The sequence below is a fragment of the Carassius carassius genome, chromosome 15, assembly GCF_963082965.1.
Source record: "Carassius carassius chromosome 15, fCarCar2.1, whole genome shotgun sequence".
NCBI lineage: Eukaryota > Metazoa > Chordata > Actinopteri > Cypriniformes > Cyprinidae > Carassius > Carassius carassius.
The window spans coordinates 33,905,338-33,929,006 of record NC_081769.1 but is presented as its reverse complement, the minus strand read 5'-3'; the positions used below and the strand labels follow the sequence as shown (position 1 = coordinate 33,929,006).

The window sequence follows — 23,669 nt, the reverse complement described above, 5'->3', positions numbered from 1 at the left end:
TCAAAAGCTGACATGTAAACCTGTTACCTCTAACAAATTTAAAAACAAAAACAAAAATTTTCATGAAAAACAATTCATTAAAAGAAATGAAAATTTTTTCCAAACATAAGAATAACGGTTTCAATCTGTTACATTCCATGAAAGCATGAAACACAGTTTCTCTTTTTGAACAAAAAGGACAATCAGACAAAACTTCATGATCAATAACAGAAATAAAAGCATTTACTGCAATGGCACCATGAAGAAGTCTCCACTGCATATCCCCTGACCTTTTGGGTAACGGTGGCTTATACAGTGACCTCTATTCAGGTTTCACACTCTCTTCTATACCCAATATTTTACGCCAAGGTGTGTCAACTTTTCCATTCAAAACCTTTTTTATTGAAAACTTTAACACCTATCTTATAAAAAGCCTTACCAGTTGCTGTCAAAAAGTCCAAACACAAACAATTTCCACCATCCAGAAAAGGTCCCTTACAACCCTCTAATTTGGGAAACAACATAAAAAGAGGGAAACAGTCTTGTAAAATGTGAGCATTTATTATTCCAGTAGTGTCCAATAACAGTCTTTTTTCTTCATCATTGACCAGTGACTTTCAACTCATTAGCATCCGTTCAACAGTCCGCATAGACTTGATATTTAAGCAGGAAGCCACTTCTTCTATATTTTTAAAGTCCACCCCGGCAATGTGAATCAAAAGTCCCAAATTAAAGATTTGTGAATCCAACAATAGCGTATTTAGTCCATGAAAGGATGAATTGTCCTTCGTTAAATCAAAACGAGCTCCATTTATTAAAAGCTCTTCCAAAAGCCAGTGGATAGAAGGACTCATCTCATTCCTCCTTAAATTGAAAAGATTCCAAACTTTAAACATATTTTCATAAAACACTGGCAATTTGCTCACATTCAATTTGAGAGGATCCATTAAAAACAAGGATTTATCCAACCCCACCCCTATAACGCCGTGTAAGATGGAGCATGCAACAGCCCGCCATCCATTTTCTAATGATCCATACAAAAATCTTTGTAAGAATTGCAAACGAAACGCTGCTATTCTACTTTTCAGTTGTACCAAACCATGGCCACCTTCCTCCTTAGGTAAAAACAACACGCCCTGTTGCATCCAATGCAAGTTGTCCCAGAAAAAATTTACCATGATGCCCTGAATTTCAACTCAAATTTGTGAAGGAGGATCCAGACAAGCCAGCCTATGCCAAAGACTGGAGGCTACTAAATTATTCAAAATTAATACTCTCCCTTTATATGACATCTTTGGTATTAGCCATTTCCATTTTTCAAGCTTTCCTTTTACCTTATCAACAACCCCTTCCCAATTTTTCTGAAGGAATGTTTCATCTCCTAAGTACACTCCCCAATTTAGGCCATCAGGCAATTTTGGTTTTCTTTTTGACCAGTTTCCAATTAATTTTTGTTGATGATAAAGCTTTAAAATCCTCTAAAACTTCCATTAACACATGAATATCATTTTGGCCATTAATTAAAACCACCACATCATCAGCATAAGCAGATAAAATTATATTGTTTTTACAAACAGGTAAATTCAAACCACAAACTTTTTCTCTTAGTTGTTGCAACAAGGGTTCTATAGCAAGTGAATATAACATTCCAGACAATGAGCAACCTTGTCTTATACCCCTCCAGACCTTGAAAGGAGTGCATAAGCCACCGTTTATTTTTAGTACACTTTCAACATCACCATAAAGTACTTTCACTTTATCAGTAAAATCCTGACAAATTCCAAAAGCTTCTAAGGTTCTCCACAAATAAGAATGTTCAATCCTATCAAAAGCCTTTTCTTGATCCAGTGAAACAAGTCCAATATTAAAACCGAGCAACTTGGAGACATCAAAAATATCCCGCATAAGGGTAATATTATCAAAAATAGACCTACCTAAGTCTGATCTGAATGCACCACCTGATCTATTACCTTCCTTAACCTATTAGCTAAAACCTTAAAAGCAATTTATAATCGGAGCATAGATGCGAAACAGGACGCCAGTTCTTGATTTCTAAAAGATCCCCTTTTTAGGGAGGAGTGTAATGACAGCTCTACTGCTACTCACAGGCAACCTGCCTGAGGCCAAACTATCATTAAGCACAAACAATAGATCCTCCCCTATTTCGGTCCAAAATTTTTTATAAAATTCAACTGGAAGTCCATCAATTCCTGGCACTTTTCCAGAATCCATACTGTTCAGGGCTCTAAACAATTCCCCCATGTTTAAAGCACCTGAGAGATCTGCATTGCCCCCCTCTGACACTTGACTCAGACCTACAAAAAAAGGACTCTCAGAAACCCACCCTGCTCCCAAATCATTCTTATACAAATTTTCATAAAAATTACAAGCTCTTTCACGTATTCCTGCATGACTAGTTAAAATATTTCCTGTCTCAGAGCGTAAAGCATGCCTTTCCGAAATCCCACCACTGCTTTGAATCTTGAAACGAACCTTTTTCCTTTTTAAAATCTTCCCAAAATACCTTAAAGACCTCCTTAAATTCCTTATTATACAAAAGATTTGTATTAAAATGCCAATAGGCACTCCGAGACTTAATTTGATTTAGAAAGAAGGAACACACAACCATATGATGGTCAGAAAAACGTACTGGACAAATAACACAGCTTTTAAAAATACCCAAATGATGTTTAAAACTATAAAAGCGATCTAATCTTGCAAGAGACAGAAAACTATCACGAGCATGAGCCCATGTACACTGTCTCTGTCCATCATGAAAATGCCTCCAAATATCACACAGATCATTCATGTTTATAAACTTAATAAGACATTCACGGGAAGCCATGTGAGGCTCAATATGATTCCTGTCAATATGACTCTCTGTGCAGTTAAAGTCACCACCTAAAAATAGATACTCTTCAGTATTACAATTTTGTAATGTGGAACCTAGTGTACCTAGGAACAACAATCTTTCCATTGGTGATGTAGGAGCATAAACCAACAATCTTTCCATTGGTGATGTAGGAGCATAAACACAGATAAAAATTAAAACATATTTTTCAAAAATTGCTCTTATTTTTAAGAGTCTTCCTTTCACAATCTCATCAACTTGATATGAAACTGGACAAAAACTTTTTGAAAATAAAATTCCTACACCACCACTAAGTGTGGTGTTGTGACTCAGAACAGAAAACCCACCCCATTCCTGCATCCAGTCTGCCGCATTTTTAATATCACTGTGTGTCTCTTGAATAAAAGCAACATCAATTTTCTTCTGCTTAATAACTTCAAACAATTCAGTTCTTTTTTTGCCATTTCTTGCACCATTCACATTTAAGGATGCAATACACACTTCAGTCATGCTCAAAAATAAAAAGCAAAAAGACAGACTGCTTTTTGAATCATATTCATTGCATTAAACTTTTTCACTGCCATTATTCAAATCCACGTTGAGTTTCCTCACTATTTTCTTTAACCGATACACTTCTTTATTTGAAAAACGCCCTTCAGCCATAAAACAATTAGTTTTTTCCACAAACTGTCCTACATCTGGGAAATACTCATTAACTAAAACTCCTCTCTTATTTTTCGTTGACTTGAGGAACAGTTTTATGTCATCTACATCATAATCGTGGCTGGAAGACTCACTTTGTGACAGAATAACACTTGAGTCAGATGACTCACTATCACTTTCTGAGTCGACATGATCAGAGGCACCTTCAACATCCAATTTCTTCAAATGCCGAAAATCACAAAACTTGTCTGACTTCTTCCTTTTCAATGGCACCTTAAACACTGTTTGTTCCATACCAGTTTCATTAGGCCCACCATCAACCTCCCGAACATCCCCCATATCAGTTTCAACAACTCTTTTATCGCTTGACTCACCTTGGTCTCCCTCGTCTTCAACTTCTTTTGAACTTTAGATTTCCTCCTGCACTGAAACCACTGTGTTCTCCGCAGTCCCAGCACCATGAGCGCCAACACGGTCACTCACCTGTGCCACCGCTGCTTCCACCGCGGCTGCTTCATCGGCTGGCGGCTCACCGCCGTTAGCTGCGCCTTCCGCGCTAGCTGTTCCTTGTTTGTTGGGACAGGCTCGTGCCAGATGGCCAGCCATACCGCAGCCGTAACATTTAATCCTGTCGGTGGTTACAAACACCACATAGTCAAAATCATCCACTTGGAAATTCAGCGCAAGGTCTAGGTCAGCGTCATTGTTCACAATCATGTAAACTGAGCGTCTGAACGACACAACATGTTTCAGTAGAGGAGAAATGCCACCAATTGGAATTTTTTTAAACGAAGAGACCACTTTTCCATGGCGAGACAAAACGTGTGTTAATACATCATCACTAATAAATGGCGGTACGTTCGAGAGAGTGACTCTTTTTGACGATACTGAAAGTGGTAAAATTACGCCATCAATTACAATTCCTCTCTGAACTAACTCATTAGCTTTTTCTAATGTACTATTAGAATGAGTTTAAAAAGTAAAAAATAATACTCCATCATTAATAACACATAATACCTCATTAACACGCCAAATTCCTAAAAAAAACTCTCAAAATTATTAATTAGTTTATAATATAGAAATACTATTTTTATCCTTCCTGTCACCATACACAACATTATTTCTGCATCTATTGAACCAATTTCTAATTCTTTATTTTTTACTTGTTTTCCACATTGCAAGCTTAGCTGTACCGAATAATAATTTAATAAACATAGTTTTCCTCCATCTACCACTTTGTATCTGAGTCACCCAATAAAAACCTCATTGGAAAACTCCTCACCAAAACCCTGAAACCAAGCATTAAGCAACCTTAAAAGACTTGAACATCTTAAAAACAAGTGTTCTACAGTCTCTTCGACCCCACAAAAACTACACTTCCCCTAACTGCTGGATACAGATATGCTACATATCTGTTTGTAGCTATGGCCCTGTGAATAATCCTCCATTGCAGACTCCAACTCTTCCAGTTGCGGAGTTTTAAAAAACAGTATAGATCCATCAAGTTCTTCTTCCTGTTCTCCACTGACAGCAGAACTTATTTTAAACCTTGGAAAATATCCTTTAAGATGAAGCGCCTTTCCTTCCAGCAACAAGGTTCCTGTAACTGCTTGGCAGGACAGCAAAAATTTCATCCCTCAGTTTTGAAGCAATTCTTGTTGAGCATAAACCAGACAAGTCTTTAAAAGTTTCCGCTGAACTCCATCCACCATTATCCAGTAAATGCCCAAGTTTAGTGACATTCTTTATAAGAGTTCTCCGAATGCTTACTGAAGACTAAAACCTTGTCCGAATCAGTGGATTATTAAACAAGGGTTCCTCATTAATCCAGTCCCCAGATTCATCCAACTTTCTCTCCACTTTCAAGATCTTACTCCAAGCTTGTAACATTGATTTATAACAGGAAGTGAGATTATTCAGTCTCAGCCTATCCATTTCCAGTAAAAACAGGTGTTTATCTAGTCCAAAATGTTCAACCTTTTTCAATAATGCACATGCCATCTGTATCCGTGATAAATCCTCTTGATTAAGCAGTTTTTGTACTGTTTGCAGTCTGAAAGAAACAATTCGACTCTTCACATCCACCTACCATCTTCTCCAGCACTCCCTCCCTGTTCTTCTTATTAAAATGTTCTTTTCCTAAAAATACACCTAATACTTTTATTCCCTCCCTCCCCCATCTCAAACCTACTGGAAGTACTGGAGGTCCAGTGTCTTTCCACCGGCCAATGATAAACCCCTCACTTTTCCCCCAGTTAACTTTAGCTGAGGAAGCCTTCTCATATTGCCCTATGCTTGTATCCAAAGCCATCACATCATTTTTTCCAGAAATACAAAAAGTAATATCATCAGCATAAGCAGACATATACACTTTAAAAGTCTCATGAGCACTTGCGAATGAAAAACCACCAAGATTTCTCCTTAACTTACATAAAAGTGGTTCATTTGCAAGACTATACAGTTTGCCCTCCATTGGATTCGTCAACCATTGAGTCAACAGCGGAATTCGGTATACTATTAACACCACTACTACCAGCTTTATGTGGACATCTAGACCGTTTATGACCTAAATCCCCGCATTCAAAGCACTTTAGATTACCTGTGCTAGCATCAGGGATGAACGGAGGGACGTTTGCGATTATTACTTTCCGAATCTGATTAACTAGCAGCGAAACTGCAACAAAAAGTCCACTTACCGAGACCCCACTGCTTACTAGACGATTCACCAAAATCTCCTCCTTCAAGAAAACCACCACAGCTTTATTCATTCTTGACGCTGAAGAGATATTCTTATATCCAACTTGTTCTCCGATTGATAATAAAACTTCCTCCACCGCCACACTTGATTCGACCTCACACCTGACGCTGTGACAGAGTGATAATGGCTGTACTCCACCCTCCGGCAGAGACGCCATCTCAACTCCGTCAAAACTCCTTCCTACTACGCTCCAAAACCACTTTACTTCCGAAGTTTGAAAAGTTTCCACCTTTAAACAACCCCAAAGCTAGAAGTAAGAAGGAAAACAACAATAAAAGAAAAATAAAGCCACTTTCATTTGTCCACTCCTCGTGAACACCCTCACACGCACCCCAACACTCCCAGCATGCACCGAGAGAGAGAGAGAGAGAGAGAGGGGTTTTCTGTTATTCCAGCGCTGAAGCCGTTCGTTCTGGAGCTCCTGTGTGTGTGTGTGTGTGTTATCTTGGGTCATCGTGGTTGCTGCTGGTAGTCCTGTTTGTTTGGTTGCTGACATTTAATGTATTTAAGTACTATTATGTTGTTTTGCATTCTGAGCAAATTTAATTATTACTCATTAAGATTCTAAAACAAAATAAGCATAATTAATTTACTCATGCAATAATTAACTTGTGGCCAGTTGATGTTCAGCATATAATCATTTCATGATTTATTTTTTTACTTTGCATAAAACTTTTGACAAAACAGATTTATGCTTGATCAAACTGAACATAATTCAAACCTGCCCCCTGCTGGACAGACTGTGATTTCCATCACACAAACAGAGATTGAGAGAAGTAGAGAAACACATGGTCACTCAGCAGGACTCAGTTAAAGTCAGTGTTCATGATTCAACAATAAGAAAGAGACTGGGCAATAACAGCATCCATGGGAGAGTTCCAAGGCAAAGGCCACTGCGGACCAAAAATAACATAAAGCCTTGTCTCAAAAAACAGCAGAAACATAAAAGATCAATCCAAACACAAATAAATTAAACATCATGATTACTTCGTAAGTAAATTATTGTTAAAGCTTGAGCTAGTCAGAACAGTTAACAAGAAATATAAGAGAAACTGAATAGAATAGTACAATGTTACTTAGACAAGCCAATAAATACAGTGTAACACTTAAGTATATGTACTACACATATGTAACAGACAGATACCTGAAGGATGAACTGTTATATAGTGTGTGTTTGTTCTTTCTTCTGCCCAAAAGTCAGTTGTCACAGTGTAGTCTGGGCACTAATGGAATAGTGTATGATGTAAATGTTATTTCAGGGTTCACAGGATCTTACATGAACCATTTGACCTTATGCTTTTAATTTACAATCCCATAAAAGTAATTACTGATGTGATAGATCATGAATGAGGTGACCGCTAAGAATGTTGAAACAGGAATGAAGAGACCGGGAGTGAGTCCAGGGTGGAGAAGAAGTCTTTTATTAATGTCGCTTACTAGTCAAGTGTCAGTTGAGAAGTAGCAAAGTGGTTCAGAGCACAGGAATAACAACTCTTTGCCTTCCCAAGCATTGGCATACATCCCAGTTCCCGGGTGTACCATGTGTGCAAGTAAGAGTGATGTGCACCAAATATGCACCATACTTGTTTATCAGTTCTTAACAGCAACATGGGAGGTAGGTCAGCCTTGCATACAAAACTATGATTATATGTTACACAGTATGAGAAGAATAAAGACTGAAAATATTTAAAGTATATATGATCTCACAGATGTGAAAGTACATTAAAAACTAATGACTGATTTTAGTCAACATATATAGAGTTTGAGAAAAGCACAGAAACACATGGTCACTCAACAGGACTCAAACACTGTCTATATGAGGATTTAAACACATTTATTCTGACATGTTATTTCACTGACAGAAGTTCAGCTGCAATATTAATGTCATGAAGAGAAAAGAAGAGACTCTATAACATCTCACTGTTACTGATTCATCGTGTAGCTCAAAGCATTATGGGTAGAATCTCTCGTCAGTCTATTCTGATTCATCAACACAGTTTCACTGATGATCCACAACCAAACCAAAACCCAGGATAGAGCGGCTGAGTGAATGTGGTCTGGACTGTGTGGATGAGGCTCATTGTGTCAGAGACGCTGAAGAAAGACAGAGTTCCTGCTCTGTGATCCAGAAACACTCCTATTCTACTGCTGATGGACTTTATAGGGAGAGCAGTTTTTATGTTATTGTGTATGAATGAGTAACTGGAGGAAGTGCAGCGCAAACTCCAGGACTGATCATTAAATCCAAACCAACACTCATCACCCAAACCCTTCCTGATGATGCTCTGATATGACACTGATATAAAGACACGAGTCCCACTCCACTCAATCTCCCAGTAACAGCGTCCACACACACTCTCTCGACACAACACCTGACACACATCAAATCTGTCTGGATGATCCGGATACGACTGATCTATGCCAGTGTTAGTAATCACTCCATTGTTCTCAGACAGACCCAGGTTTTTATATGCTGTATTCAGATCCAGAGTGAGTTGATGGTAATCTGATGGAGATAAAACACATCAGAATCAGGAATTATGAATCTGTTTGATCTTTTCGTGTAGCTGAACTCTTCATGTTCAGTGTATCATCAGTGAATCAGTACAGATATCTGTGTACATCATCATTTACATCATCAGTTATTAAACTCTTCTGTCATCTTCTACAAGAAGAACATGAACACACACAGTTTTTCTGCTTGTTTTCTTACTGACTTACATTGTAGGAAGTCGTTCCTGGTCCAGAGAACAATGTTGGTAAATGTTTCTGTGGAAATCAACAAACATGAACAGTGTGATTCTCATGATCCTGAATTCATTCCTAAGACATTTCTGATATGATGTTCTCCATGATATGAGATGATGATGGACTGGTTTCTGAGAGCAGATGAATCTCCAGGACTTTACCTCTGTCTGAGATCTTCTTGATCTTCTCTTTGCAGAAATCCTCCAGTTTGTCTCTCAGTTGAAGAACATATTCTTTCAAGCCATCAGAAGATAAGAGAAAAATTAAGGGATCATCATTTCCATCTGTAGATTCAGGAGGTGCTGAGAGAGACTGGAAACTCTACAGAAAACAGAAATCAAAACTCATCACTTCCACACTTCACCCAATAACCTGCAGGAACATTAAATTTGTGTGGCTCTTGTTGACTGATCTTTACTTATTCTCCTCAATCCAGCATTTTCACAGCATCCGCTTCATTCTTCACACATTCATTACATCACATTAGAGCAACACATTCTAACATTTGACACTTAAACTAATGCTACATGTGATTTCCAAGTGATCACAATAATTCATTCTCAATCTACATGTCTATTGTGTTAATAGTCTTTAATTGTGTTTAGTCTTATGTCTGAACAACGTAAGCCCAAAAAGTCATAAAAGTCGTGTTTCACAAAGATTCTGTTTGACTGACAATGTATCAAAGAGAGACTGGCTTTTATTTGAAACTGTGGCTAACTCATGTTTGCAGTTTGTATGCAGTCAATGCGCTTTACGTATGCAGTGCAGAAGCAGCACAGACTCATTTTGCTTTCACACAGGACACGTTTGCAGTCCACTTCTGATCCGCGGCTGTTTACCAATTTTTTTTGTTGTTTATTTGTCTATGTGATGTTTTTAATCTGCTTTTAGACAAACCATGTGCCAAACCATTAATCAACACCATTGAAAAGTATTAGGTGGATGAGGAGATACCCCCTGACAATGTAAAGTGCTTTGAGTGCTTAGAAAAGTGCTATAAATATGTAAGGAATTATTATTATTATTATTATTATTATTTTCTCCTTAAAACTGCAGCTTCCTGATGGCAGTCCCAGAAATGTGGTTTAAAACACAAAATTCAATAACCAATCACATCAAAGGATAGATTCCTATCACTAGCATGCAAAATATACCAATAGCATCACAAAACCAAAAAATTAATTAGACCAAAAAAATGTGAATTTAGAACCCATAATTTACATTATAAACCGTGGCAACAGTGTAAAAGTAGCCTGGAGTCAGACCCAGCTCTCCCGCATTGGCGACTGCACTTCACGCATGTATGCAAATTGGAAATCTCAAATGGTTGCATTTGAGTCATCAAGGCATTTTAGGACACAACATCATCAAGTAAATAACTTTAACGAATGTAACAGTATTCACTGTAGTTGTCCGCTAGTAAACACATGGTTTTAACAGTAATAATCCATGTATGTCATTGTTTCGCATTTACTACAGTTCAGTGGATCAGGAGGCAGTAGCTGCTAGTGGAGGTGGAGCTAATTTGTGTATTCATAGATCCGCATATATTAAATTAGGCAAGGGTGTAGAGTTCCATTCAAGCTATTTTAAGGCATGATACGTTTTCAAAAGAAAAAAACATTTAAATGTCATTTTGATGATCAGAGATGAGTCTTAAGTGATAAAATATTTGACTACAGGGGAACTTTAAGCTAAAAGTAGACTATCACGAATATTTTAAATTAAAACTTACCACTGACAGTCGTAAGTTTTAATTAGATCATCAGTTGGAGTGCCCATGAACTCCAGTAGAGGGCACTCCACTCAGGACTCTTGCATTTGGTGTCTTAACTCAATTTCCCATAATCCCGTGTTTAGGACCGTGTTTACCACTTCCCTATATATACTCTGTTTGGACTCTCAGTGATTGCAATGTCTTGTTTAGCCCAGTCTGACATTTCAGAGCAGTTTCCTTGTGTTTGTTCCTGCCGTGTATTATCTTGGATTGTTTGTATCACCTGTGATTTTCTGCCACCTGCCCCTTTGACCATTGCTCTTGTTTCGACTCTGTTATGCTGATTGCTGCCAGCTACGACCTCTGCCTGGTAATCGTTTCTGATTCTTAATATCCTTTTATGTACTTGACGCTGTTGTTTGATTTCTGCCTATCTGACCTTCCACTTATAAATACTGCAAAGGGATCCGAAAGTCTCTGACTATACATTACACAAGACTTCTCCATACTAGGATCCACGAGCCCAGCATCCTCTCGTCACTGAGATATCTGAGACCAAATCTATGTCCGCATTTAACCCATCCAGCTCAACCATAGATCCAGTAAACCATAGATTCTGTTGAGGATTACATACAGCAGTTCTGTGAGTTGTCTTATCAAATACCACTGTACGATGAGATTTTGTTTAAGGACTTGTTTCATTTTGGACTTAATGAACCCATTAAATCATAGTTGCCTGGAGGGGAATTTAATGGCAGGTTGAGGGACATCATGGACTATGCTCTTTTGTTGTGTGGCTCTCCATTCACTGTGGGTGAGGCAGAGGACGAGTGTTGAAACGCCAAATTTTTTGGGGGGTGGCCAACATTGTCGAGTGCAGATGGCCGCCAGCCCAGAGCCACTGCGCAAGCTGGCTGCCAACCCGGCACCATAGCACAAAAGGTTCGCCAATCCAAAGCCTGCTCCTCTCAAGAACGGTCCAGAACCCGCTCTGGATGTTGTTCAGTTGCTTTGACGCAATGCATTTTGTTTAAAGCGCTATATAAATAAAGGTGACTTGACTTGACTCGACTCCCAGTCTGTTGCACCTAGAGCCTTGAGGTAAGCTCTTTAGTCTTCCAGACCTGCATCCAGCTCGGAGGATTCAATGCTAGTGTCAGCACATGCAGCTGGTATCCCAAAACCAGCACGCTTAACCCCTCTTGTGCAAGAACTGATTCCCCAGTCTGAAGTGCTTCCCATGATGGGAATTGTTTTGTTGCGTTTGGGCTGCGTACACCACCACTGAAAATCTAGAGGTGGTAGCGTTCATTATTTTTTCTCCAGAGGTTGCAGCTAATGCTGTAGAACCTTCCGAGGTAGTTGCGCTTGCTGCTGTGTCCCCAGAGGCGATGGCTTCCACTGCAGTTTCTCTAGGTAGTGGTGGCATCTGCTGCAGAACCTCCAGAGGTGTCAGTGGTATCAACCTGTGAACTCTCGTCCTGTCATGGCTATGACAGAGGTCATCTGTGAGCTTTCTACCCACCTTATCACCGCCACGGAGGCCACCATTAATCTGTTTCAGTCCTACCTGACCAGACTTGCTCTCCTGTGCCATCGACTCCACTGTGGTGGTCCTCTGTTCTGCCCTGGTGGGCTTCAGTCCTATCTGCTCGGCTGTGGTGGGCTTCAGTCCTCTGCTCTGGTGGGCTTCAGTTTCATCTGCCCCACCCTGGTGGGCTTCTATTCCCCCTACACCGCCCTGGTGGGCTCCTGCCTAGCCAGTCTCAACCCTGGTTCTCTGCTTTGCCTGCTCCTCACTGGTGTTCTTCAGCTCCACCCTGGCTTCCTGGTCTGCCATCCCCACCTTGGCTCTTTGCTCCACCTTGGCACCCTGCTCCGCCAGCTCTACCTCCCTCCCTGGTCCATCCACTTCCACATGGACCTGGCCCTCCATACCTCCCCCTGTTCTGCCTCCGCTCCACCTCCCACCTGAACTCTTGTCTGTTCTCAGTTAGGGCTAATCACCACCAGGTGTTCCCCATTACCACGTCCCTATATATATATATATATATATATATATATATATATATATATATATCTATATATATATATATAGTAGGGGTGGGACGATACAGGTAACTCACGATTCAATTCTGTGGCGATATGTGGTCCACGATATGATAATATCACGATTCGCGCTATCTATGATATTCAATATATTGGAAGAAATTTCATCAACGATATATCACGATATATGTGGCTGAAAAGAAAAAGAAGGAATAAGGAAATTTTATGCATTTATTAATGCCAACATTTCCAACATTGTGCAAAGAAATATGCATTTGCATAATAACTCACTGCCTCCTGGTCTTAAATGTTAACACTGTACATCTAGACAGATAAAAGTGCATGAACATTACAAAACAACATGAACATTAACATGTGTAAACCATAATACTGAAACGTCAGTAGTAAGTTACTGTAAACAGTGGACACATCAAGGCATATTCTTCTTGAGGAACGTTTAGCAGACCGGAGCTCACCCTCCACTTTGTCTCTGGTATCTGCATACAATGCAGGGATGACTTTGTCTGTAAAGTGCCGACGACTCGGTATCTCGTATCTCGGTTCCAGTGTTGTCAACATTCTGCAAAATCCATCATTCTCGACCACGCTGTAAGGGCGAAGGTCCTTGCAAATAAATTCGGCGATGGACTTAGTGATACTCTGTGCCCTCGGCCACCCAAAGGGGAGCTTTGCTTTGAACGCAGTAGTGATTGTCGGCTGACTTGGTTTGCCCTCATTATCACCTGAGAGTAGTTCACCGTTATAGCGAACGAGGTGCATTTGCAGATTCGTAGTGTTGCTGTTATATTTTATCTTTGCAAAGCAGTTCATGCAGATTGCATAGACTTTATCCAGTGCCTTTCCGTCGACTGTCTCATAAAACCCGAAGTGTCTCCACACTTTAGAGTGGAAACTAGCGTGTGGGTCTTTGATTAGTTTTTTATTGTTTTCCGCCATTCTTCTCGCTTCTCTTTTTTTCTGCAATTCTCTGTTGTTGTTAGTTAACTTGTGTTCTTCACCGGCTGCTGTTTGCGCCACTTTACCCCTATTTACTCGAACAGCGCCCCCCGCAAACAGAATGGTAGATATTGGGTAGTGACAGTGACACTGACAACGGGTAAATTAATCATTTTGTGTTGTAATAAAATATCGATATTGGGCGTTAGTGTATCGATTATTTATTGCGACAGAGAGCACAACAATATATTGCAATATCGATTTTTTTTCCCACCCCTAATATATATATATATATATATATATATATATATACACGCACTGTTTGGACTTGCAAAGTCTTGTATAGCCCAGATTGACATTTCTGAGCATTTTCCTTGTGTTGGTTCCTGCCGTGTCTGATCTTGGATTGTTTGTACCACCTGTGATTCTCTGCTGCTTGCCCCAACCTCTGCCTGGTAATCATTTCTGATCCTGGATATCCTGTTACGTACTTGATGCTGTTGTCTGATTTTCTGCCTATCTGACCTTCCACTAATAAATTGTAAATGGATCCGAACGTCTCTGACTCTGCATTACAGACAGAAACCGTATAGACTCATTCTTTTTCTTTTGCATTGAAATCTTTATTACAATCAATCCTGCAGATATTAAAGAACTTTGTTTTTCTACCTCCACAAGTGCATTGTTGCCTTGTTAAATAAAAGGTAAAAAGCCGTGTGTTGACTGTGCAACATAGACTTGAATTATATCTATTAATTGTGAAATTACTACATTTTTTGTGTCAATTCATGTTCATATTTACTTTGAACAATCCATTATCACTTAATGCATTAATATCACTATCATTAATTCAGTATGTGCAGCACAGCAAAAACAGACTAGTGCAGAGATGATTTCTGTACTGCTGCAGACGCACTGCTCCTGGAACCACGTGCAGTGTGAATGCTCAAATCAGTTAACATGAGCACGGAAAAAAATATGCACAGCATATGCAGTGCAGAAGGAATGTGTGTAAAACAGGTGGAACATGATTGTCCTCTGTTTGCCAGAAAACATGCAAAGGATACCCTCAAGTTTTTTTTTTCTTGAACGTAAAAGGACCAATTAAAAACATTAAGAAAAAGAGCTCTGGAACCAACAGAACAGGTGCAGAGACAAAACGGGACTTTAAAATGTCAAAGGCTACCTGCGCTTCCCGGTTCCATCTGAAGGACACCTTAGTGGAGGTTAAGGCTGTGAGCGGTGCAGCAATCTGACCAAAATTCCTGATGTATAGCCGGTAGAAGTTGGCAAAACCCAGGAAACGCTGCAGAGCCTTCCAGGAGTCAGGGACCGGCCACTGGGCGACAGCTTCAATCTTAGCGGGATCAGGCTTGATCCCCTCCGTAGAAATAATGTGGCCAAGGAACGTAACTGACTCAGCGTGGAATTCGCACTTCTCCGCCTTGACAAACAACTGGTTTTCTAGCAACCGCTGGAGAACCCGTCTGACATGCTGGGTGTGTAATTGGAGAGAAGAGGAGAAAATCAAGATATCATCCAAATACACAAAGACAAATTGATTAATCATGTCACCCAACACGCTGTTGACGAGTCCCTGGAAAACGGCTGGAGCATTGGTAAGACCAAACGGAAGAACCAAGTACTCGTAGTGTCCCGAAGGGGTGTTAAACGCCGTCTTCAACTCATCCCCCTCCCGAATGCGCACCAAGTGGTAGGCGTTGCGCAGGTCTAACTTGGTGAAGACCAGAGCTCCCTGCAATAATTCAAAAGCAGAAGACATTAAAGGTAGGGGGTACCTGTTCTTGATAGTAATGTCATTCAAACCTCTGTAATCAATACAGGGCGCAGGGAGCCTCCTTCTTCTGAACAAAGAAAAACCCTGCACCAGCGGGAGAGGAGGAATGGCGGATGAGCCCAGCCTGAAGTGACTCACGTATATACTTGTCCATGGCCTCTCTCTCAGGACCAGAAAGGGAATATAAACGACCCTTAGGCGGAGAAGAGCCTGGGAGAAGATCAATGGCACAGTTGTAGGGGCGATGCTGAGGCAGCGAGGGGGCCCGGGCCTTACTGAAGACTGCCCGAAGATCATGGTACTCCGCCGGAACACCAGTCAGGTCAGAGGGATCCTCCTGAGGAACACAAGACACAGAGACAGGAGGAAAAGCAGCACCCAAACACGACACGTGACAAGACTGACTCCAGGCTAAAACTGAATTACTGACCCAGTCAATGTGTGGATTGTGCTTATGTAACCACGGGTGTCCCAGAATTAAAGGAGCCTTAGGGGAATCAATAATAAACAGTTCAATCAGCTCACAATGGCTGCCAGCAATATGAAGGCTTATCTTGGGTGTGACATGGGTGATGGTGGTAAGGGGACGGCCAGCTAATGACCATGCTGATACAGGACTAACCAAGGGAATTAGCGGTATTCTCCAACGTTGAGCAGAGGCAGCATCGAGGAAGTTCCCCTCAGCCCCTGAGTCCACAAGGGCGAGTCCAGCGTGAGAACTACTCTGTAGAGTTGGAACGGCAGCTGAGTGCGTGCTGCAGGAGAGCTTGAACTGAGAACCGTGCCCACCAGGACTCTCCGCCTCACTGGTGGGCCCTGGCTTTTAACGGGCACTGAAGGGTGAAGTGGCCTCCCTTGCCACAGTATAGACACGCCCCCGACGACAGACGCTCCTGCTTCTGTTGTGGTGTAAGCCGTAAATGGCGGCTGAGACGACCCTCAATACAGAGTGCGAGATTAATGAGATTTATCCAATTCCAGCGGGAGCTCTATGGCTGCGAGTTCAACAGCAATGGCGAAATCCAACCCCTCAAGAAAACGGGCGCGCAACACGCTCTCATTCCAGCCACATGCCGCAGCTAAAGTCTGGAACTGGATGGCATAATCAGTGACAGAGCTCCTCCCCTGTGACAGTCGCGATAACTGGGCCGCCGCCTCGTCACCCTGAGCTGAGCGATCAAACAAAATCCACAAAGGTGGCACAACAGGGAGCCCGCGATCTCCCCATTCGCGGGCACGGCCCGAAAGAAGTGTAAGGACGTAAGCAACTTTGGTCTCTTCATTTGCGTAACGCCGGGGCTGCAGAGAAAATACCAGCGAGCATTGAGAGAGAAATGCTTGACAGGCGTTAGGATCGCCATCGTAGACCGGCGGATTGTTGGCATGGGGTTCGGAATCGTGGGACATACCGGTGTGAAGAACGGACCCCCGGCTCGTTGCCTCTCGCTGAAGGCCATCCACCCGTGTGAGGAGTTCGGAGACTCAGGCACTAAGCGCGTCCACATCCTGCGCGGTGGTGTTGAGCTGGGTGGCATGCTGCCCTAACAAAACTCCCTGTTGAACGAGAGCCGAGCGAAGAGGATCAGATCCCGCTGAATCCATAATCTGGTCAGACTGTTCTGTCAGGAGTAACAGGCTGGATTCAGATGCGGGTTAACTCAAAGCTTTATTTAAGCAGAGGAGGCAGAGAAGATGAGTCACGTTCCACAGGTTTCACTCGTAGTGAGAGGATGAGAAGCAGATGAGTCAAAAGCAGATGAGTAATGTTCCACAGTAATTCGTATGACCGCCGAGACCGGAGGGATGACAGCTGGAAGCTTCTAGGAGCTCTGGGCTTGTAAGAACAAGGGGCTAAACACACTGGAGCCTGAGGACAAGACACGACAAGGTGAGTACAAAGAACAGCTAGAAGATCGGAGCTATTGGTACGAGTAACAACAGTCTGACAATAGACAGAGAATAAGGGAATAATAAAGGGGGAAAAATTAGAAGAACATAGAGAACAGGTGGCGAGCAATTAAGGTTAACAACGGGGTGTGATAAAGTTCGTATGGCAGAGAAGGAAGGAGACCAGGGTCGGCGTACTGAGGCTCGTGGGAACTTTATTATGCTGAATCAAAGAACGGAAAACAAAGTCGCGCCACATGCGCATAAGTCATAACATTGGTACTTTCAGGCTCTCGCTTTCTGTCGGTCGTTTCCTCCCACGAGTCCTCAGGTCTCTCGTTTGTCTCTGGTTCCCAGCTGGCTTAAATACTGCTTCCCCACGCCAATCACTGCAATGAGAAGCAGGTGTCACTTGTCTCTCACTTAACTCACTTACCACCGCTGATCTCCTCACTCTCTCTCCCGTCGCAGACCTCGCTAAACCACACCTCCCCTGCCACATACCCCCACCGCCCGACTCAGGCCGGGGAGCCATCCGGCCTGCAGCCCCCCCCCCCCCCCCCCCATTCCTAGAGAGGAAGTCGGCCACAGCCATCTGCGCCCCCGGCCTGTGAATCACCTTGAACTTAAATGGCTGTAAAGCTAGATACCAACGGGTGATTCGCGCGTTGGTATCCTTCATGCAGTGGAGCCACTGGAGGGGCGCGTGGTCCGAGCAGAGGGTGAACTCCCGGCCCAGGAGGTAGTAACGAAGGGTGAGGACCGCCCACCTGATGGCCAAACACTCCTTTTCTATGGTGCTGTACTTAGCCTCTCTCTTAGAGAGCTTCCGGCTAATGTACAGCACCGGGCGATCCTCCCCCCCCACCTCCTGGGACAGGACCGCGCCCAGCCCCCTGTCCGACGCGTCAGTCTGCAACAAAAAGGGGAGAGAAAAGTTAGGAGAGTGCAGGAGCGGTCCACCACACAGGGCAGCCTTAACTCGGGTAAAGGCCTGTTGGCACCGCTCCGTCCATTGGACCGTATCTGGTACCTCCTTTTTAGTGAGGTCAGTCAGGGGGCTAGTGAGGTCCGAATAACCAGGAATAAATCTCCTATAATATCCCGCCAGCCCCAGGAACTGCCTCACCTCCTTTTTGGTCTTGGGTCTGGGGCAAGTCGCAATTGCTGCCGTCTTGTCAATTTGGGGACGCACTTGCCCGTGACCCAAGTGGAAGCCCAGATACCTTACCTCCAACCGCGCACTTCTTCGGGTTGGCCGTTAGCCCCGCCCGTCTCAGCGCCTCGAGGACAGCCCTCACATGCTCCATATGCCGCTGCCAGTCGCCACTATAAATGATAATATCATCCAGGTAGGCGGCGGCATATGCAGCATGCGGGCGCAGCACTCGATCCATGAGACGCTGGAACGTAGCGGGGGCCCCGAACAAGCCGAACGGAAGCGTCACAAATTGGTGTAAACCAAACGGCGTGGTGAAGGCTGTTTTTTCTCTAAACATGGGAGATAAGGGGATCTGCCAATATCCTTTTGTCAAGTCCAATGTCGAATAAAAGCAAGCCGTACCTAACCGATCGAGCAACTCGTCAATCCGTGGCATTGGATAAGCATCAAATTTTGACACTGCGTTCACCCTGCGATAGTCCACACAAAATCGCACCGAGCCGTCCGTTTTAGGGACCAAAACAATCGGGCTCGCCCAATCACTGTGGGACTCCTCGATTACTCCTAACCCCAGCATCGCCTCTAATTCTGTCTGAACCACCTTTTTCTTGTGTTCAGGTAATCTATATGGCCGGCTGCGAACCACCACGCCCGGCTCTGTCTCAATATGGTGCTGAATCAGATTAGTACGACCAGGTAGAGGCGAAAACACGTCTGCAAATTTGGACTGTAACTGTCCAATGTCAGTGAGCTGCGAGGGTGAGAGGTGATCCCCTCCCGGGGCCAGGGCGAGGGATTTTTCTTTAATGATCGCCTCTGGCCCGAGATCCTCCTCTCCGCTCACTGCCGTCGCTAGCAACACTGACTCCTCTTCGCTCCATTTTTTAAGGAGGTTGAGGTGGTAAATTTGCCTGGAGTCGCCTCTGTCTGTTCGTACTACTTCATAATTGAGATCGCCTATTCGCTGTGTGACCTCAAAGGGTCCTTGCCACTTTGATAATAATTTGGAGCTGGAGGTTGGCAGTAATACGAGCACTTTATCTCCCGGTGCAAATTCTCTGAGCTTAGTTCCCCTGTTATACAGCTGGCTTTGTCTGCCCTGGGCCTGAAGCAAATTCTCCATTGAGAGCCGCCCCAGTGTATGGAGTTTTGCTCTCAGGTCCATGACATACTGAATTTCATTTTTGCTATCCGAATGTCCGTCCTCCCAAGTTTCTTTCAGGACGTCCAGCACCCCGCGGGGCTGGCGTCCGTAAAGAAGCTCGAAGGGGGAAAACCCCGTGGAGGCTTGGGGGACCTCGCGCACAGCGACTAAGAGGGGCTCTAGCCATCTATCCCAATTTTTCGCGTCTTCTTGTACGAATTTACGAATCATTGTTTTCAAAGTGCGATTAAATCGTTCGACCAGTCCGTCTGTTTGTGGGTGATAGACGCTGGTCCGTACCGCTTTAATGCCCAATAATTCGTATAATTCGCGTAACGTGCGTGACATAAACGCGGTGCCTTGGTCCATGAGAATCTCTTTTGGGATTCCCACGCGGGAGATTAAACGAAACAGGGCGTCCGCCACACTCTTCGCCGAGATATTGCGGAGCGCCACTGCTTCGTGATATCGTGTTGCATAATCCACTATGACTAACGCAAAACGATGTCCCCGTGCGGATCGTTCTAATGGCCCGATGAGGTCCATACCAATTCGTTCGAAGGGGACCTGCACTAGAGGTAGAGGGCGCAACGGCGCTTTTGGGGTGGCCGGTGGATTCACCAACTGACATTCCCGACACGACGCGCACCATCTGCGGACGTTCTCGTGAATGCCCGGCCAAAAAAATCGGGTCATTAGACGATTTAGCGTGGCTGTCATACCTAAATGCCCCGCCATTGGATTGCAATGTGCCGCCTGGAAAAGCATTTCCCGACGGCTCTTAGGTACTAATAATTGGGCCGTATCTTCCTTTGTCTGAGCGTCATGGGTCACTCGATACAACTGGTCCTTAATAACGGCAAAATACGGATAAGAGAGCGCGCGGTCAGGATGGAGGACCTGCCCATCGATGGAACGGACCTGCTCGAATGCATGTTTAAGGGTCTCATCCTGGGACTGCTCCAGGGGAAAGTCATCGCGACTGGAAAGGTTTAGCCTCGCCAACTCGCTCGGTTCCCCTGAAGCTTCCCCACTGGGTCCGGGTACAGATTCTCCCACCTGAGCGCACGCCCCGCCAACCGGGCCTCTCTTTTTCCCAGAGGCATCCACTGTTAAACACCCAAATAATTGTTCAAAAGCTGGCCAATTGGTACCCAAGATTAGTGGATGCCGGAGGCGCGGACTAACGGCCACCTCCACATAATGCTTTTGTCCCCTAAATTTGATGCCTATGGTTTTTATGGGGTATTCCACTATATCCCCGTGCTCACACCTCACCTTAACCACGCGGCCCGTATCCAATGCCCCGGATTGTATCAGGCTTTGATGGATGGAGGTCTGGTTACAACCTGAATCCACCAAAGCCTGATAGGTACCCCCCTTAATACTCACGGGTATTTGGTACAACCCGGCTTGATCGGGGGCAGCCTGCGGGTCGTCCGGGATCCGGACCCACGTCCCCACCTCCATAACCGGGCACCGGTCCACGAAATGGCCCGGATCCCCGCAACGCCAGCAGGCCGGCCCAGGCCTCCCCGCCACCCTAGTGGGGGGGGGGGGGGGGGGGGGGGGAAGAGAGAGAGAGAGAGACACAGATGGAAGGGGTTCGCCGACCCCGGAACACGCCGCCAGCTGATCCTCCGCCAGTTGGATGGCCAGATCCAGCAACGCCGGCCGGTGGCACTGGACCCACTGAGCAGTCCTCTTCGGGAGTCGTGAGATGAACTGCTCCAGCACCATGGTGTTGATAATGGTCTCGGCGTCGCTTCCTCCGGCCAACAGCCATTTGCGGCAGGAGTCCCGGAGCTGCTGGGCTAAGACAAAGGGCCGGCCCGCTTCGGTCAGTTCTAGCGACCGGAAGCGTTGACGGTGCTGCTCGGGGCTGAGGCCGACCCTTTGGAGCACTGCTCTTTTTAAGTCTGCATATACCAGGAGGTTCTGGACGGGCAGTTGTTGAGCAGCCTTCTGGGCCTCCCCTGACAGCAGCGGAATTATCCGGACCGGCCAGCTGTCCTCCGGCCACCCACACGCCTCGGCCGTCCTCTCAAAAAAATCGAGGAACGCTTCCGGATCATCTGTTGGCCCCATCTTCGTAAGAGGCATGTGGGCAGCAGGGCTGGAACTGGGGGAGGCCGACCTTGTCCGAACCTCCCGGTCCAGCATGCTCCGGAACAGCTCGCGGTCCTCCCGCTGGACCTGCATCATTGCCTGAAACCGATGTTCGTGGTCGGTTCGCAGCTCCAGCAGGGCTTGATGTTGTTCCTGATGCAGGCCCGCGAGCGATGTAATGAGCTCCACAAACGGCGTTCCCGATGATCCTGACGGGGTTTGCATGGCAGCGTCGTTCTCCTTCCTTCCCGGGTTTTCGGCACCAGTGTGATAAAGTTCGTATGGCAGAGAAGGAAGGAGACCAGGGTCGGCGTACTGAGGCTCGTGGGAACTTTATTATGCTGAATCAAAGAACGGAAAACAAAGTCGCGCCACATGCGCATAAATCATAACATTGGTACTTTCAGGCTCTCGCTTTCTGTCGGTCGTTTCCTCCCACGAGTCCTCAGGTCTCTCGTTTGTCTCTGGTTCCCAGCTGGCTTAAATACTGCTTCCCCACGCCAATCACTGCAATGAGAAGCAGGTGTCACTTGTCTCTCACTTAACTCACTTACCACCGCTGATCTCCTCACTCTCTCTCCCGTCGCAGACCTCGCTAAACCACACCTCCCCTGCCACACGGGGAAACAAGGGAGGCGGGGAAAACTCAAACAGGCAGACGCGGTGAGCTGTCAAACCATCCAAACACCCACAAATACATACACACACCAAAAAGGCAGGTGATTAGTCCCGAGACCCGACACAGAATTTGTGCTCTGCATCTCAGTCGTCTCTCTTATCTCAGTCGTTCCTTCCAACAAATACAGTGTAATCAGACTTTAGTTTTTTAGTTGTTTTTAAGAAACTGAAAAAAAAAACAAATGCCAGGGCATTCCAAAACTTCTCCAGGGCCCTCAAACCCCTTCAGACCCCAGAGGTTTAAGGAGTGTTTCACACTAAAAGCATAAGTATTATAAATTGATACAGATACAGAGCTTCATACTGACATTTTTTCTGTTCTGGGTTTTTTTTTCTGTCTGACAGTAGTATATTGTATATGTGTGTGTGTGTGTGTGTGTGTGTGTGTATAGTTGTTTTGCTTAATCAAAGCCTATTTGATTAATTATTGTTTTGATAAAGGTTTATGGTGCATTATCAGCAGACAGTATACTACTCTTCTAGCAGCTGTTGTTCATTTCTGGTGCTGTGTGCAATGCTGCAAGCTGTTAATTTGGATGCCGATATAAACACATAAAAAGTGTCAGCAATATTTCATCAGTGTCTAATTTTAAATACCTGATTCTCTGTCCTCTGTTCTGCAGCAGATACAGTGTCTGGGTTTTTATGTTTATCCATCGTACACAACACACATATACATTTCTGATCAGTGCGACAAAAGATCTCAAGGATCTTCTCATGTTTCTGGCAGATCATCTCCTGCAGTCGTCCAGTGACATTAGTCAAATTGTGTCTCTTTCCTTTAAACCAACTCTTGTGTTGTTCGAGATGATTCTGACAGTAAGAGTTCAGACACATCAGACAGGACTTGATGGCTTTGTATTTTCTTCCAATTACAGTTTGTGTTTAATTGAGTCAGTTTCTTTACAAGCTTCAGACTTCGAAAAGCATCTGCTGTTTGTCAGCACTGCTGCTCTTTAACACACACACTTGTGCATGTGAATGAAGCATTGTGGCCTGCTGGTGTCCATCAGAGCGATATATTACTCAGAGATCGATCAGACTCTGCCTTTGCTCTGCCCTTCAGCTGTTTTCTCTCTGAAGAACTGAGTGTTTTCTCTCTCTGTGTTTGTGCAGGTTTTGGGGACGCCATCGGAGGAGACGTGGCCAGGTGTTCACTCTCTCCC

The 23,669-nt window shown here is 44.2% G+C and overlaps 2 protein-coding genes across 2 annotated transcripts in view; one reads left to right on the top strand and one right to left on the bottom strand.

Moving 5' to 3' along the window:
- LOC132158945 (cyclin-dependent kinase 14-like) overlaps window positions 1–23,669 on the top strand; it is a 136,250-nt gene that overhangs the window by 77,385 nt on the left and 35,196 nt on the right. The window contains exon 11 of the mRNA XM_059568587.1: window positions 23,620–23,669. This exon is cut by the window's right edge and continues 14 nt beyond it. Coding sequence (XP_059424570.1) covers window positions 23,620–23,669 — 50 coding nt within the window. The remainder of the gene's footprint in view (window positions 1–23,619) is intronic.
- Window positions 7,666–12,655, bottom strand: LOC132158989 (stonustoxin subunit alpha-like). The gene is made up of 4 exons (XM_059568635.1): window positions 12,509–12,655; window positions 9,161–9,320; window positions 8,973–9,020; window positions 7,666–8,757 (listed from the first exon to the last, which is right to left on the bottom strand). The coding sequence occupies exons 1-4, from the start codon at window positions 12,653–12,655 to the stop codon at window positions 8,240–8,242; spliced, it is 873 nt and encodes a 290-aa protein (XP_059424618.1). The 3' UTR covers window positions 7,666–8,239.